Source organism: Halichoeres trimaculatus, unplaced genomic scaffold (genome assembly GCF_033239565.1).
Source record: "Halichoeres trimaculatus isolate MK-OKI-2021-1 unplaced genomic scaffold, fHalTri1.1 fHalTri1_scaffold_1, whole genome shotgun sequence".
Taxonomy (NCBI): domain Eukaryota; kingdom Metazoa; phylum Chordata; class Actinopteri; order Labriformes; family Labridae; genus Halichoeres; species Halichoeres trimaculatus.
The window spans coordinates 28,347,036-28,363,760 of NW_027437179.1; the positions used below are offsets into that span (position 1 = coordinate 28,347,036).

At 41.3% G+C, this 16,725-nt stretch overlaps 2 protein-coding genes across 2 annotated transcripts; one reads left to right on the plus strand and one right to left on the minus strand.

Annotated features, from left to right (window-relative positions):
* Positions 1 to 437: 437 nt before the first annotated feature.
* On the plus strand, positions 438 to 7,421 carry grik6 (glutamate receptor, ionotropic, kainate 6). Its single transcript, XM_074675080.1, has 10 exons — positions 438 to 556; positions 713 to 807; positions 2,333 to 2,364; positions 2,451 to 2,630; positions 2,752 to 2,975; positions 3,101 to 3,198; positions 3,294 to 3,511; positions 3,582 to 3,801; positions 3,874 to 4,118; positions 4,246 to 7,421. The coding sequence occupies exons 2-10, from the start codon at positions 723 to 725 to the stop codon at positions 4,348 to 4,350; spliced, it is 1,407 nt and encodes a 468-aa protein (XP_074531181.1). The 5' UTR covers positions 438 to 556; positions 713 to 722; the 3' UTR covers positions 4,351 to 7,421.
* Positions 6,029 to 16,368, minus strand: plch2b (phospholipase C, eta 2b). The gene is made up of 20 exons (XM_074675069.1): positions 15,965 to 16,368; positions 14,821 to 14,967; positions 14,043 to 14,286; positions 13,266 to 13,395; positions 12,430 to 12,600; positions 10,847 to 10,940; positions 10,496 to 10,699; positions 10,277 to 10,397; positions 9,989 to 10,160; positions 9,761 to 9,889; positions 9,544 to 9,627; positions 9,355 to 9,452; positions 9,171 to 9,259; positions 8,881 to 9,066; positions 8,696 to 8,803; positions 8,485 to 8,609; positions 8,256 to 8,340; positions 8,039 to 8,185; positions 7,329 to 7,408; positions 6,029 to 7,229 (listed from the first exon to the last, which is right to left on the minus strand). Exons 1-20 carry the CDS (start codon positions 16,314 to 16,316, stop codon positions 6,138 to 6,140), a joined length of 3,858 nt encoding a protein of 1,285 aa, XP_074531170.1. The 5' UTR covers positions 16,317 to 16,368; the 3' UTR covers positions 6,029 to 6,137.
* Between the last annotated feature and the right edge of the window lie 357 nt (positions 16,369 to 16,725).

Genomic DNA, 16,725 nt, shown 5'->3' on the forward strand with positions numbered 1-16,725 from the left:
ACTTAATCTAATGTGAGGGATGTGTGTTTAAACAAGGAACACCATCACTTTGTCAAAATTGCTTGGAGTGAAACATGTAGTCAACAGATAAGATGAATCAAAATAGAACAATTTAGTGAGTGTAACCTTTAAAAAAAATTACAGAATAATTGAACTACAAGAAAAATATACACAATCAATGTACATGAAGGAAATGTGAACAGACTGATGACACAAGAATGTAATTAAAAGTCTTATCTCAACTAAAATATATGTATTTAGTGACCTTATAACAATCATTTGTAGTTCTAAGATATTTTTGAAAATAACTCATATGATTATGAGATATATATCTGCCTAATTATTTTCGTATAATGCGTATTATTTCACTCCAAAAGTGGACTTTGTTTTTACTTCATGCTCTTCCACTCCACCCCATCCCTTCAAACTTCTCTCACTCTCTCCACCCACTAAATTTTGTTGGCTGTCTCAACACATTTGAGTCCAAAGACTCACAGATCAGATCAGACTGCATCACAGTTTAGCTCACTCTGTTCAAGTCTTGAATTCTTCTCAGGTAGGAAAAACATCTTTAATATTTACTGTCCTTGAATGTAATAATTTTGACGATTTCATTAATTGTTATCCAAGAATCCAAAAAAAATCTTAATTTCAGTTTAACTCTTAATAATTGGTAAGATAAATAAACAACTAATTACTGCCTTTTTAATAGGCTATTTAAGATGCCAGCCAGGAGAATCAGGATGCTGTGTGGCTTCTTTTTGTTGTCCTTTGGGGTTTTCCTGGATGTGGGGGAGTGTACGGCAGGTAAAGATCTTTTTTATGCAAGCCTTGACCCATCAGATCAAAAATACTAACAGATTAAATCAGACCTGAATGACAAACTGACATCTTTCAACCTTCAACTTTGTGTGTTCGGATTGATGTTCTCATCTGCACGCCACATGCCATTTACTTTAAAATTAACACTAACAGTTTTATTTTAAGGACAACCGAGTGACTGCATTTGTATGCCAGCGCTGTGCCCTTGCTTTTTTTGCTTTCTTTGCTTCAATCTTCATGTTTTCTCTGCTTGATTTTGGCGGGATTTTCTTTGGCTAGATGAAACAGAAAGTCTTAAAAAACTTAGCTCGGATCAATATCAAAGTGTCACGCCACATCCTGTCCAAGTCTTGTAGAAAACAGAGAAGGAAACAAGCCAATTGACAGTGTTTCAAAACCAGTAATAAATCAACTGTATGGAGCAAACAAAAGCCCTGTATGTGTGAGTGGCCAAAAAGTGACAGGGGCCTGAAGAGCTTGTATACGTGTCATCTTTTGAAAAGGAGGATCTGATGGGTGTCAGGATCACCCTGTGGTGATGGATCCCCGAGGCCTTGGCCTGAATTGAGGCTTTTGATACTCTTTGACTGCCCCTCCATCGCACAGTGCCATGGCATTGAGACATTTTGAATTAAAACACTGCTCCAAATAGATTGTGGTGTGCAAATCGTTTTCAAGCAGAAGAGGAGCGAGCCAGATCTCCAGGATTCCGGAAACTGGTTGTGACAAGAAGGTCAACACTGGCAACCCCAAATCCACCTCAGACATCTCTGCATGTCAGAATGAAGTTGTTCAAAGGAGGCTGTGATTCTGTTTAATTTAGGCTGGCTATTTGCCAATACACCTTTTTGTGAGGGGGGGGTCACATATGGCAAAAAGGCTGCAGGTTGGATTCCAACCCTAGCCCTACAAAGGCTTAGACCCATGTGGTGTGCAACAAATTAGCTTGGCCAAACCAGCGCCCTTTAATTTCATTTTGTGCAGCAAGCTTTGGGATGATAGTATGAGAAAATTCAACATGGTTGATACGGTTCATTCTCTGGGACTTACACATTTCTGCCTGTACCATCTGTATGTCACCATATTCCATGAAACTAATGTGTTTTTACAGTGATATGATACACCAGAGCCATATCCAGAGCATGCGTAGCGTAGCACAGCTTACCTGTTTCTGTTTTTAAACTGTAATCATTTTAGCATGCTGCCATGTGAACCCTGCTGTTAAACCAGTGTGTATGATAAGCCCTTCACACAAGTTATAGTCTCAAGCACTATGAGTTAATGCTTGAATAAAATTAGCAAAACAAATCATTTAATTAAAATAGTTTATAGAGGAATGGATTTGTTTTGCTTTCAGTTTAGTTTATTGAATAAACAAATTGTGTGGAAATGCCTTGTTACTGTAATGGAGATAATATTTATTTCTCCTTTCATCTGAAGTTTTACTTTCTAGAAGTATTATGAATTGCTTTTGCATCATAGTGACCTGGTGTTTATTTCCTCTTGTCAGTGCAAACTGAGCTGAGAATTACAACAATAAAGGTAGAGTAATTTTATATTTCAAGCCTATATACACAAGTAGAGGAAAACACATTTCACTGATTTCCCTTTTAAATCTTCTTTTTCAGCAAGAGCCATATACAGTGGCCAAAAATGCTCAACTTGAGGGCTTTTGTATGGACCTGCTGTCTGAAATAGCCAAGAAACTGGGCTTCAAGTACAGAGTCCAACTGGTAAAAGATAGCTCATATGGCCGACAGGATGAGAGCGGGAACTGGAATGGGATGGTCGGGGAAGTCATGAGAGGAGTAAGTACATGACATTAAGAGGGGTCACCACAAGTTGAAGATACCCCAATGGCATTTTCACAATTTATACCAGGATTACAGTCGGATTTAAAATCTGTTAAAGTTCTTGTTTTCTTTACAGGAGGCCGACCTTGCGATTGCTCCGCTCACCCTCACTGCAGCCCGGGAGAAAGTAGTGGGGATGACCAAACCGTTCATGCAGACAGGGATCAGCATCCTGCTGAGGAAGGATATCTCAGAGGCCGCTGGCTTCTTTGATTTTCTGACTCCATTTACAGCTGAGACCTGGTTGGGCATACTCATTGCATACCTGGGGACTGCTGCCTGCATCTTCATAGCTGCCAGGTTTGCAATCCAAGTTCATGTGCAAGCAGTTACCAAAGATTTATGTCTTTATTCTTTACATGAATCTTATAAGGCACTGATGTCCCTTTGAGTCACAAATTAATAAAGTCTGTATGTAAATGCAGACTCAGTCCATGTGAGTGGAGTCAGCCTCAGGATGAAACGAACACGTTCAGCCTCCTCCACAGCCTGTGGTACACTGCTGGAGCTCTGACTCTTCAGGGTAAATGGCAAACACACATAAAGAGGAATACAGGTGTGATAAATTTGCTTTGACTTGTGACCTTTCCTCTACCTGAACTCTCTTTGTGTTGTCAGGTGCTGGCCCCCACCCCAAAGCTCTGTCAGGACGCGTCATCTGCTGCAGCTGGTGGTTATTTACCATCGTTCTCCTGGCTTGTTACTTCTCCAACCTCAGCTCCTCAAAGACCTCTGAGTCCTCTCACCTGACTGTGAAAGGGTTTGAGGACTTGGCTAGTCAGGACATGATTGAGTATGGGTGTTTGGCTGGTTCCTCGACCCTTGCTTTCTTCAAGGTACAGGCATTATCACTTCTGAAAATCTCATCTGTCTGCTGTTTCTCTAATTCTGATGTCCTTTACACAGAATTCAAACAACCCAGTGTACCGCAGAGTCTATGAGCACATGGAGAGAACCAAGAGTTTTGTGTCGTCCATGGATGAGGGGGTCCAGCGGGCAAAAGATGGAGACTTTGCCTTTATTGGAGAGTCTGTGTCCCTGGATTTGGCAGTGGCACGTCACTGTGAGCTGGTCAGAGCACATGAAGTTGTTGGCATGAGAGGATACAGCATTGCAGCTCCTCTTGGTAAGGTTTGCCTGAGTAATCATTCACAAGGTTAAATAATCGTGTTATTGACAATAGTGTTGTTTCTTCAAGGCTCACCCATCATAAAGAACCTCAGTGTGGCGATCTTACAGCTGAGCGAGGCAGGGGAGCTTGCCTACCTGCGAAGCAAGTGGTGGGCTAGTAGTTGCATGGCAGACAAGGCAAAGTCTTCTTCTGTGCAGCCCCACAGCCTCAAAGGGATGTTTCTGGTTCTGTCTCTGGGCCTGGGGTTAGGAGCTCTGCTGGCTGTACTGGAGCTAACCTCCAAGAGCCGAAAAACTGCAGCCGAACAGAAGGTCTGGACTACTGCATTCAAACCACATTGAATGTTCTTGTATAAGTGTTTGCCTTGTTGCTCTGCTCCTCATTGTAAGTCAAGGTAATTGGATTGAAGTTTTGTTCTCATCTGTTTTTGTCTGCCAGAAATCATGCTGCGTTGTGCTGAGTGAGGAACTGAGTCTGCGTATGAGGACCAATGACGCAAACAGAGCCCAGGAAAATGAAGCCAAAGACAAAGAAAAAGCTTAGACGTGTAGCAGGATAAAAAAATAGCCCTTCCCTGAAAAGTTGTCAAAATGTTTCAAAATTTGAAAACATCATTAACTATTTTGCAGAGTTTGACCCATCTGTCGTACAGGGAGAAAAATAGTACAGCAAATAAATAATTCAAAGACTCACAATTTATTAAAATAATCAATTTATTAGTTTCCAAGTATGAATGCTGCAATTTCAGTTAAAAAGCAAACAATGTTGTTAAAATATTATAAAAGAATTATTAATATAATCAATAATTACACTTTAAAACTGAAAGTATACCTAACAGTTAGTGCTCGTTTCTTTTTCTGAGCTAACTTTTTGTGACTGTTGTTATGTACAATTGGCAATTGCTTCATGTGATTCGAACAGGTTCCTCTTTTAAAGCCATCACATGCATAAAAGCTGACTGTAAACATCCCAGCATACATTACAGCAGGCCTACAATGATATGTTATTCTGCATAGTACAAGTTTTCTAAAAGGTGAGTAAGAACTGCTTTGTTGCTGTCATCTTCCACATATCATTGGTGTTGTCGTGCTGTTAGGGATGATGTTCTCTATGGAATCACAAATGTAAAAAGTCTAACCAAGAATGAAAGAAATGAAAAGCAGATTTGTATTAAAGAGGTGGTATTGCAGGGTATTGTCATTCTGGCACTCCTGTAGTAGCTTGACATGATTCACAGCTCAAAAAATCTTTTTTTTTTCTCACAACAGTGATTTAGGAAACCCTACATTGTTTCAACTTTTCTAAAGCTCTTTATTTTAGATGCTGTCTCTTTAAAGCTATTTGCTCCACAAACCCATTCCCTCTGATTGGCCAGCCCTCTGGAGGCCTGTAGGGGGCAGATCTTTGAACAGACTTCCATGTTTGAAGCTCTCCCCTCCAAGAGGCCATGAGCCAGCTAGAAGATCTTTGTGTGATGACCTCAATTCAGCCTTTTGTCAAGTCTTCATGTCTTTTGAAGATTTTATGCTATTATTTAGAACTGACTGCTCCAAGAAGTTTACAGACAGATTCAGGGATTTCTACAACATATAAATATGTGGCAGTTTGAATATCTGCACGTTTAGTATGGGCATCCAACACTGTTACTTCAACTCTGTTTGGAAAAACATAGTACCCCCTCTTCAAAAGCTATTAGCTTCTGTCCTTGTTTGAACTTCTCATTTTTAAAATTTAGAGTTATTATAATCTTGATACTTGTCTTGGAATACTAATCCATACTCAATACAAGGTTGAAAATGGATTCATATCCTGTCCCATGCTCTAATTTGAAACTGTTATTAGCCACAAATAAAACTTCCTGGTGTCATCATTTTTTCTTCTTTGTGTTTCTACATGGCAGACTGAGCTGTACTGAGCTGTACTGCCACCATGTGATGTTTGTATCATATCACAAACCTGCAGCATCACTTATTTAAGCATCTTCATGTTTAAAATCAGTGGCTTTAAGTCCTGATTGGCAGACAGACAAGAGATATTCCTCTCTACAGATCTTCATATTAAGTAGTTAATGATTCCATGACTGCATTTAAATGTGCACAAAACTCATGAAAACCTTCCCAAGTTTTTGGTGTAGTAAGCAGGTGTGAACACAAAAAACATTTTCATAAACCCAGACTGTCCAGAATATTTCCAACCACCCACCAAAGTGAAATTCTGGTAAGAAGCCAAGTTGAGCTCTTGTGAGAATGGAGCAAGAAATATTTAGGAAAATGTAATGAAGGGCTTGGTAATTGCATCATAAAATTTGTATGTTTCAATGCTAACATTATCTATGACTCACTGTTCAGAAAAAGTGGTGATGTACAACGTATCTCGCTCATCCTCCTATCAAACAGGACTCTCATTTCCCTCTGCAGAGTACCTTCATTTGGGTCAACACTGTCTGGCATGTAGGAGTTAACAAATTCCAGACTGTCTGTGCTGTCCTCACTGCTGCTAGATGAGCTGTCAGACAGGCAGAGGCCGTTGGGTATGGGCCTGATCCGGCTGCGGTAGCTGCCCTCACTAAAGGCGCGCTGTGTCTGCCAATGCAGAGCAGACCTGCGTTTCACCATTGGTGTATGAGGAGAGGAAGTCTGTCTCCGAGGGCAGCTGCGTGAGCGGGCCTTTGTCCGCATCAGTGTAGATGGTAGAGGGGTGACTGGAGCCTCTAAAGTTCGCCTCACCCTCGGAGGGGAAGAAGGAGGGATAGGTTGGGAAGGATTAGTTTCTTGCTGGCTGGGAGGCTGTGGCACATGCTTGGGTAGAGGAAGTGAATCAGTACAGCTTTGGGTCTCTGGTGGTTGCTTTTGCTCAGGATTAATGTCCTCGTCTGGAAGTGGACCTGTTGGCAATTCTTCAAACTCCTCAGGCTCTTCTGGTTCAAATGTCTGAAGTGTGTCCTCCTCAGCAGGGTTTGACTCTGGCTCATTCTCCAGCTCTTCTTCAATCCTGTTTTGGCCGTCTAGACCATCAGGATAAGAAGTCATGGGATAGGTCTCAAAGTCGATGCTATCTGCTCTAAAGGAGGCAGAAGAGTCTTTGTAGTGGGAGTCAGTGGAGGACATCCGACTAAAGATTCCTCTCCTTGTCTCTGGTGGTTCATGAATTTTAACTCTGTGGGCTCGCCTCACTGGCTCACTCACGGCCCCTTTGTGAATGGATGCCTTGGCTGCTGGCCCGAGTACCAGAGGAGGCATGTCCCCGTTCCAGCTTTCCTGAGAGATAGTGTCTAGATCCTTGCGGAAGTAGAGAGAACGCCCATCTTCAGAGGACAGGACAGAGGAGTCCAGAGAGGTTTGTCTTTGTTGACCCTTCATGTGCTTCTTGGCTGCTTTTTGGATGTGCTTCCTGGCTGCATGCACCGCGTGTGATGGTTTGATCTTTTTATTTGGAAGCACAAGAAGGTTTTAGCTTAGAGCTAGCACATAAACCTGAATAACAATAACATTTTTTTCTTGCATGAATTCAAACCAGCTTACCTTTCCTGTGATGTCAATAATTGCCACATGAACAAATATGGACGCCTCAGCCATCCCTTCCAGATAAATATGTCGAAAACCTAAAAATATTACACAAAAAAGAAAAGAACAATCAAAATGATATAATGGGCCAACTGGGATTGTTTTTTGGTTTATTTGATCAATAAAGTAAAAAAGTTATCCCATTTAAAGTTTCTGAATGGAAAATAGAATTACAGTTATGTTGTTTCAGGACCGCAGTTACATTTAAGATTGTCCAATGATACCCGGCCTACTATATGCAGTCATTTTAGCCATATTAAACAAGATGTGACTTGAAAACTGTCATTCATTCGTTTCACTGTTTTAAAGCTGTGCTATGTACTGGTTTGGGGTATTAATAAAAGTACAAGAGATTTCGGTATTTCTGATGCCTATCTAAGATTAATATTAGGCTGGCCAGGGTGTGGGAGTTGGCTAGGTTTGTAGTTTTTAGCAATGAACATAGATGTCAAAGGGCCTACTGTCTGTAAATTTACCTCAGAATAACCATCACAGGGACACTATGGTCAGTTTAGTTCAGTTAATGTTGATGCTACTGGTCACAAGTTGTATAAGTCCATCGTACGAACTCTGTCAGGTAATTATGTTCCCAACAGATAATAACATACAACAAAAAACTTACAGTAGATTGGAGAAAATTACAGTAATCGATGAAAATAATTTAGTACCTGGCATCATGCTAATTAATGCAACAGTCCTCTGTCCGATGAAATTTCTTCCAATAGGATCGTGATCCCACACCTGGAATCGCACCAGGGCCAACTGAGGCATTTGAATGTCGAAGACAAGTGTCTCCTCCCACATGGGATTGAAACCTAAATGACAAGGAGGTTACACAGACTGACTTATAACCCTGTTTTATTGCTAAGTGAACTGTGCACATACCATTATCATCCACTACTCTGGTTTGCTGCTTGGAACAGTCAACAGGCAGGCCGATTATCTCAACCTCAACAAAGGGATCAATAATCTAGAAATACAAGAAAGAAAAATTAATCAGTAAATAGCAATTTGTTGATGGTAAAGGAAGCCCTGATGACAGATTATGACTTCTTTGACTAGCCCTAACCTTGAACCTAATTTACAGATTATGCCAGGAGAATGTTGGCGTCACCTCTCCTCTGTCTCCAAACATAGAGTCTTTGGGTTTGGGGAGCTGCTGTCCACTAATGATCTTCAGCACTAACTGAGTCTTCCTGTGTCCTGGAAGAGGCTCCTCCATTGCTGGGTTAAAGGCAGCTAAGCACACAAAAACATAAAGTCGGCAACAACGCCACAAATTAACAATGACCTTAAAACTAATTTGCAATTGCATATCCACATACCTTTGCGCATGCACTTTGGCTTTAAAATGTAACCACAGTTTCCATTACTTGCAAACTTGGCTTGGTTCAGTTCAAGCATACGCCCTTCTGTTTGGTAATTCATTGCAACTGAAATGAAACATTAACGTACCGAGTTGAGAAAAACATCTAAAATATCATTGTTGCAGTAGTCCTGAGCATCTTACCCATATGACATCCTGCATTCCAGTATGGCTGTGGGTTGAAGTTGCTTGAGTCCACTCGGTAGTTTGAGGGGTAGACTCGAAGAAGTTGCCGTTGGTTTAAACGGACCAACTCCAGGGGCTTCAGCTGTAAGATCTGGTTCATAACTGTCTCATTTAAAGATGATACCTGCCAGCTATTAGTAAGCCCTGCCAGACAAAATACAAGACATTAAACTGATCATAAAGGTTGTCTGTGTAACACAAATGATAAAAAGACTGTACATTCAGTGATCATTTCTAGTTACCCTCACCTTGTGTTTCTATGTCATGGATTCGGACAGATTTTGTGTACTTGACCAGGTCAGACAAAGCTCTGGACAACCTCATTGTTTTCCTCTTCCTAAAAAGGGAGTTGTTGACATACCGTCCAAGTGAAAGGGATGATACTAATAGTGTTAAATGGCTTTAACTACTTAATTCAATGACTAGTCTTACTTAGGATGGTAAACAATTTGTGTCCTCTCCTTGCTGTTGCTGTAATCTGATTCGGCGTCAGACGTGGCTTTGTTCTTCATTTTACTCTTCTTTCTCCTCTGTAAAAGAAAACAGTGCCCTCCAGATCTTAATTTGTTGACATTTGACAGAAATGACATTTCTGAACCGGCAGAATTTTTGTGGGCTTACCTTTCGTTTGAAGCTGCGAACAATTGATCTGCCGAATCGCCTTTTCTTTTTGGTGGAGTTAGAGGAGATGAAGCTATTCCCCTCCTGGAACAGTTAAACATAATACAATATTCTTTCTGTCTAGCCATCTCACCAACCATCCATCCATCAATCTATCAGGTGAGCTAAGCATCTAGCCAAATATTTATACTGCTATACAACTATAAAGCAAGTTGGCTCGCAGTGAATTTGCCTGTGCATCATCATCATTTTCATCTTCTTCATCTTCATCCTCATCACCAGTATCTTCATCAGATACATCCCCCTCCTCTGCATCAGGATCAAGGTTTGCTGGCAGCTTTTTCCCCTGAAAAAATGATTTTACAGCTTGTTTGTATTGTGTTCTGTGTTTCTGTTTCCAGTCTGCTTATCATAGGTGTCAGAAGTTACTTGGAAACAACTTTACCTTGACTAAAACTTTCCCTTTTAGGATCTCAGGTGAGGGCAGCTTCTTGCATTCGTGCAAGTTGACAGAAGACAGATCCAGTTTCTCCTGCAACACCTCTTTCAGGTACTCGGCCATCTTCTTCTGCTGAGGGACGGTGCAGTGGTTCTCTATGGACAGGATCACTGGATACCTTGGATGATAGCAGGATGTGAATGAAGCCTTTACACCCAATCAGCAGGTACTCAGGTGCTCATATTGCAAAAGCTTTGGCAAGACGAACTAATCTGAGAACGTCAAAACACTTACTGGGATTTTGTGAAGGCATATTTGTTAATTGTCTCAACAACATCTTTGAAAAGAATTTTGGATGTCAGGGTGTAGCCGTGGTGGATAATGGGTTCTCCGTCAGGCCCGTCCCAGCAGTCCACTGGGGGAGGGGGAATAAAAGAGCAAAGGATGAGGGAGTTACTTTCTCTGTAATGTCATTAGATCAGTATGAAATGAAGTGAAGTTGAGGGTTCTTACCCTCCACACAGCGACAGCCTGCCTGAAGAACATAGGCATACATTTCCACTCGAGACTGGGAGAGCAGCTGGTCTCCTGTCAGGTAAGTGTTGTGTGAGGTGGCGATGAAGTAGTTAGTTAGAGGCTGAGTCATGTCCTGGTTCACCTGATTGTGCTCAGGGTTAAAGATGTCACCTGCAGGACTCCTCATGAAGTTGGTGAAGCCTGGCAGAAGAAAGTTTCAAACAAAATGTTTCATCTCTTCACTGAAATCATGCCTGGTCCAGGGATCATACAGTATCTAATGTTATGGATGCTTTTTAATGGGTCATACATCGTTAAAATAAGTCATTGTTAACAAGTCCTCCTTACCATCAATGCCAAGCACCATTCGCTGCAGATTTAAGGGACATGGCTCAAACCTGGCCACAATGTCGATTAGATGCTCTTTAGGCACACCTCGCATCTGCCGAAGAAAAACTGTCAGGATTTTCTTTTCATTTTGTTTAAAGTTTCTGGTGAAATCAAGGTACAAAATAGACAATGAGTATACATTTGTTGTTCTTTTGAGGTGTAGCTTATCAGTGGTATTGCATCATACAGCATCACACTGAACCATATCACATTGTATCTCAAAGTATACATTATTAGCTTGTATTTTACTGCTTCACATCACATTGCATCCCATCAAAACAAATCCCTTGTTATCACATCATATCACACATCATATTCTCAGATATCCTTTGCACCATACAGTAGTTTGTCCAGCAAGGCCTGGGACAGAGAAAGGGTCTAATGACAGTTAGAAATGCCAAAACACCCCCTGAAGATAATAGCCTATGAGGCATTAAAACACACGTTCAAAACAACAACTGGCTTTTTTCATGTTAAGCAGAAGAGGTTCTGTCCTAAGCTCCCAAATGAAGTCTAAGCTCTTTACCCATTCTTTGAGGCTGAGCCCAAAAACCATGATGAGGAAACTCATTATGGTCACCTGTATCTGCTATCTCCTTCCTGTGCCTACTCCTACTCTGTCTCTTAGTTTGGGTCCAAACATAGACTGACTAGTAAATAAACAGCTTTCCTTTTGGAGTCAGCTCCCCCTTTACATTGAGAACCTAGTAAGTGCCTTTGTGACTGCTGCATGATGCATCAACCTGCTGAGCGATCTCATTATCTATTTAACCCACACCCATGAGTCACGAACATGCCAACAAGTTGCCAAAGAGAATTTCTTTGCTTGTGGCCTCTCACTAACCAAGAATAGACCAGGATGACCTCAGACTTTGAGGTGCTGAATCTAATCCAACAGCTACAATCTAATGTTTGGCCAACCACCACTGGGAGCATGTTTGACTCTGGGGATAAGGAGACAGCTCTCACTTTTTACATGCATGGATGGTTATAATAACATCTAAAGTACCCGAGACTCTGGCAGCATCCCTTGAAGTTCACTTGGTGTGAGCCTACAAAATCAAAATGCCTACAAAATCACATGCAGACTTCACAGGATGGCCCTGAGTGACCTTGTACAGGTAAAGAGTGAGGACAGTATCCTCACTGGGCCTCTGACTTCCCAGGTTTGATGATCAGCTCTAAGTTTCTTTTCATTATCTTAGAATTGATTGTGTCAAAAAGGTTGAGCCCTTTGGGATACCTCAAAAGCTGCAACACAACCTCTGGTTAAGCTGCCAATTCACAGGCTTTGTCCAAGATATTTGTAAAATATTATGGACCCAACAATGAACAACCATCTGACTCTTTTATAAGTTTGGAAAAAACATAGCACATTTTCTTCCATATATGTAGTTCAATTTAAACCTTTGATATAACCAATGCTGCTGTGAACAGGAGAAAAACGACAATCAGTAAATTTATTTGAGTGTATTCAAGATTACCTTCTGCATGAGAACTAACCAGTGCTACCAGTGAAAAATCTTTAACTTATGCCGCACCTTCTGTTCATTCTCCAGAAAGCGTGCAAGATCCTGCAGATCCATGACTTCTTTCTGATTGCTGTAGGAGATCAGTATCAGGTAGAGGTCTCTGCGTGTTGAAATCATCTTGTAGAACGAGCAGAATTCTTCGAAGCCAAGAGAGCCTTGGTTCTCATCTGTATCTGCTTCCTACAGATAACGACAGATGTATTTTATGTGCAAGAAATAATCCTCTCAGTGTGTGTTATCTGTGATAGCAGCCTGCCCAAGAAAAAATCTACCACTCCTGTCTGAAGCATGTATATCTCTACCACCATCAAACATGACAGAGCTTGTTCAGAGTATCATCTTAAGATTGGAGGATGGAGGGCCACTGGACTTCAGCAATATCGCAGTGCTGTTACAGCCATCTGTTCAGTGGCAGCCATATGGCCTTCGTTGCATTGTCCTGCCAAAATACTTATGTACATATTAGTATGCTGGCTTTAGGGATACGATAAAAAATCTACCTCTCTGGAAAATACTAAGCATTTCTATGAGCAGGTAGTGCAATCAAACGTGAAAAAAATCATAGTCCTAAGAGGATGATACTGAAATTTATAATCCATAATTTTTAGCCAGCAATACCTCAAAATAAACACCTGTACCTTCTCATGAGAGGACTTGCTAAAACTCAGAATGAAATGTTGTACAATTCCATTTTGGCCTTACAATAACATTTTATCATTTTGGACCTCTGATTTCTTCTTTACTGCCATGATCACAAACTAATCCCCAAATGAACGTCACAAATAGTTGGTTGATAGAGTGACATCATTTTGTTTGATTAGATTTTTATGAAAACAAGACTTAACCTGAAACATCTCCCGGACTTTCTGTTTGGGTAAATTCACGTTGAGTTTGTGAAGCAGTTGGTGAACCTCTCCCATGCTTAAGGTGCCATCTCCATTTTTGTCAGCCTCATAGAAAGTCTGCTGAAGCCATGTGAGGCTGAAGTTAAAGAAAAACCTTGAAGTCTCATTATCATAGTTCATGATGGTGTGTTGAATTATCACAGCTTCTTTTACATATATTCTCTTTAACTGTCCTGTTAACTACTACTTTTAAGATATTTGGGGCAGGACAGTCGATAGAGTAGGAAACAGGGTGAGAGTGAGGAATGACACACGGGAAACAGGCCACAGGCTGGATTGGAACCTGGGCCACCTGCTTGAGGGCGAACCTCATGGGGCACAACCTAGACTGCTAGGCCATCTGCACCCCTGCCTTCCCATATTTAAACATGGACAAAGAGTGACAATGCTATGTGTCCTAATGACACGAGATCTTCATTAGGTTTTCACAAGACTTGCTTAAATGATGAGGTGATCGCACAAAGCTCTCCTAACTGCCTCATTGGAGGGACAGGCCTCAAACACCTAGCTCTGTCTCGACAGGCCTCCATAGGGCTGTCCAATCAGTAAGAATGAGGTTTGTGGAGCATGGAGCCTGTAAGAGACAGCAGCTACAACAAAGCATTTCAGACAGAGGCTGAATTTTCACAGTTAAATCACACCAAGCTATCCCTCTTCAAGAATCGAGATATCTGTTACTTTAAGTCAGTTAGGGATATAAAGTTAAAGAAAGGATATTGATCACGGGTTCGTTGCCTTCGGGCCAGACTGTCTTCATCACTGATGCCGGCCATGAGATATTTCAGCCCAGTTACCCAGGTCCGAGCCTCTTCTGCGTTGTTAGAGACCAGGTCCAGGGACTTTACACGCTCTCCGTAGTAAATACTGAAGCAGCAGTTTGGGTCAAAGCGGTTGTCTGCGTAGCGCCTGAAGATCTCTGACTTTTTCCCCTCACAGACCTCATGGATTGAATCAATAGTTACTGAAAACAAATAAATTTAGAAAATTTACAGAGGTTATTTGAAGGTTTACTACATTTTAAGTAGATAGGTATCATCCGTTTTAATAAGTCTCCCTATTTATCTCTTTCTTTATGCTTTTTTAAAATTGGAAATACAAGCTGTCCCACATGAGCATCATCCATCCTGGATTTTAAACAAAAAGAAGTGACACCACCAACTTTTAAATGATCAGTGACATTCAAAGAGATGTTTTGCCTGGTTAAGAGAAACATAATTAAGGAGACACAGGAAATAATACTGACTTTTGTTAACTGCCTGTTAAGCAAAAACAAAACATAGCCAAACTTTTATGCTGAGGAGTTACAACTAAATGTAAAGGGTCATTTCAAACAGAAATATCAGCTATTGATACTATAGACTAAGAGTTTTGTCTTCATGAACATAGTAGAAAAAAAGAGAACAAGATCAGTTTTATCTTAACTTTTGATGGTGACTGGTGGAAAAAGTTTCACTGTTGCAAATTTAAATCTCAGTACTTGAGTGTGGGATCTCACTTTTGGCCTTGTCCTGTTTCTTTGAAGGCCGCCACCGGATGCAAGACTTGTGTTCATCCAGGTAAAAGAGTCGGACCAGCCCCTTCTTCTTCCCCTTCAGTTTGGACATCTGAGTGCCAGTCTGCATAGTGCACATACACCGCTCCACTACAGGTAAGCACAAAGAGACATTTTATTTATTTTGAGTCAACTATGTCTCTTCAAAGGTCATCACAAAGTCATTAGTTAGGCCAAAACCAGCAGGATGTATTCAAATTCCAGCGATTTATCATTTGCATGATGCTTTCTAGTTGTCCTGAGCGTAGTGTTGCATGTTGATGCCTGAGCTCATTAAGTTTTCACATTAATTTACAGAAAAAGTGCAGCTTGCTCGCTGAAAATACTGCTTGGATCATATGAAAAGTCTGAAATTCTGCAATACGTGTTGTGATTTCGTCAAAGAGCACAACAAAGAATCCCTAAAGCAGAAAGTCCAGTCAGGGTTTACCTTGAAGCACTGGTTTATGAGATTACAGACTGTGTCACATGAGGGTTTAAGGAGCTGTGTTAAATGTTTGATTTGCATCAGTGATAAAAATTAGGAAAAATTAGGCAAAAGAGATGCAACCCTGATATGACATTTTCTTAAATAACAAACTGTAATTAAGCAATCAGTCATTAGTTATTAGGATTCAGTCACTGCTGGTATTTCTTACTGTGTTTAATGTCTGTGTACATGCCTTGAATTTACACAGCATATCAAATTCCAGGATGTTGACCCCAGTGATGTCTCTGTGATGTGTGGTTGTTTTGTGTGCTGGGTTCAGTTAACCTTTGTTTGTAATCTGCAGCTCAGATACATGTGACACAACCTGGGCCAGCATTCAGGTTAATCCCAGAGGATTGTCTGACGTCCATATGCCTGTTATCTACTCTCACACAGGCTTCCTTTACAAGTCTGTCCTGCATTGCTGAACTTTCACACATTTTAAAGGCTGATTGAATGGAAAACAACAGAAAATGTTTGAAATGTTCATATCATGATTTTTTTTAAATTGTCAAATTAATTCAATCAAGTCAATGAATAAGGAATCTAAAGTTCAAGCAACCTGTTGACATCTGGCTGTGCTCTGAATGTTTACATTGATTTATCACCCATTCTTACCTATCTGACCCAGTCTCCACTTTGGTTGTGCGACTACACTGCCGCCAATCCAGAAAAACTCCTCAGCAAGTCTGGAGATGGATGCTTTCTGCCAGAGTTTTGGAGAGGTCATGATGGATGGGCTGGGTGATCTCACTGGAGTCAAGGCCTGTTTCCCCTGAGCAGAGGAACCTTTAGCCAGTGTAGAGGAGAACATCCCTGGTGTCAGAGATCCCAGAGACTGAATGGAGGTCCTCTTGGGGGACAGAGAGGTCAGCGGGGTGCTGCCACCCAGCCCTGGAGACAGAGGTGCCATAGCTGGGGTGCTGTTCATCCCTGGACTGTGCATTTGAGTCCAACTCTCCTGTCCCATTCACACCACATGAACCCACCTTCTCTCAGCTCTGCAGGGCTCTTTAGGTGAGCTTGTTTATAGCACAGCTTTTCTCATGCAGATTCCCAGGTATGTCTTCTCCTTCTTCCTGTCAAAGTCCTCCCAGAAACAATCAGGAAACAATATTCCCATGCCAGAACTTCAGTCCTCTTCATCCTGGATCCAGTGATTCATTGGAGTACACATTGTTCCTCTACATTTAGTTTTTTTGCACAGAGTAAGCTAGCAGAGAAAGAGTGCAACACGTGTCAGTCACTAAATCTTCCTCGGGCTGTAATCCTGGAGCGAGGCTTCAGCCTTGCTTTCATGGAGGGATTTTCACGCAACCTGTAAGCCTCTGAAGAAAGAGAGTGGGACAGGAAGGGTGGAAATGTTCATTTAACTTAAC

Coding starts and splice junctions, on each gene's coding strand:
- grik6 (XM_074675080.1), top strand. CDS start 723: ATGCCAGCCAGGAGAATCAGGATGCTGTGTGGCTTCTTTTTGTTGTCC. Junction 808..2,332: donor TGTGGGGGAGTGTACGGCAG/GTAAAGATCTTT, acceptor TCCTCTTGTCAG/TGCAAACTGAGCTGAGAATT. Junction 3,512..3,581: donor CGACCCTTGCTTTCTTCAAG/GTACAGGCATTA, acceptor TCCTTTACACAG/AATTCAAACAACCCAGTGTA.
- plch2b (XM_074675069.1), bottom strand. CDS start 16,316: ATGGGACAGGAGAGTTGGACTCAAATGCACAGTCCAGGGATGAACAGC. Junction 10,941..12,429: donor TTCTGGAGAATGAACAGAAG/GTGCGGCATAAG, acceptor TTTCTTCGGCAG/ATGCGAGGTGTGCCTAAAGA. Junction 8,610..8,695: donor GCCAAAGTGCATGCGCAAAG/GTATGTGGATAT, acceptor TTGTGTGCTTAG/CTGCCTTTAACCCAGCAATG.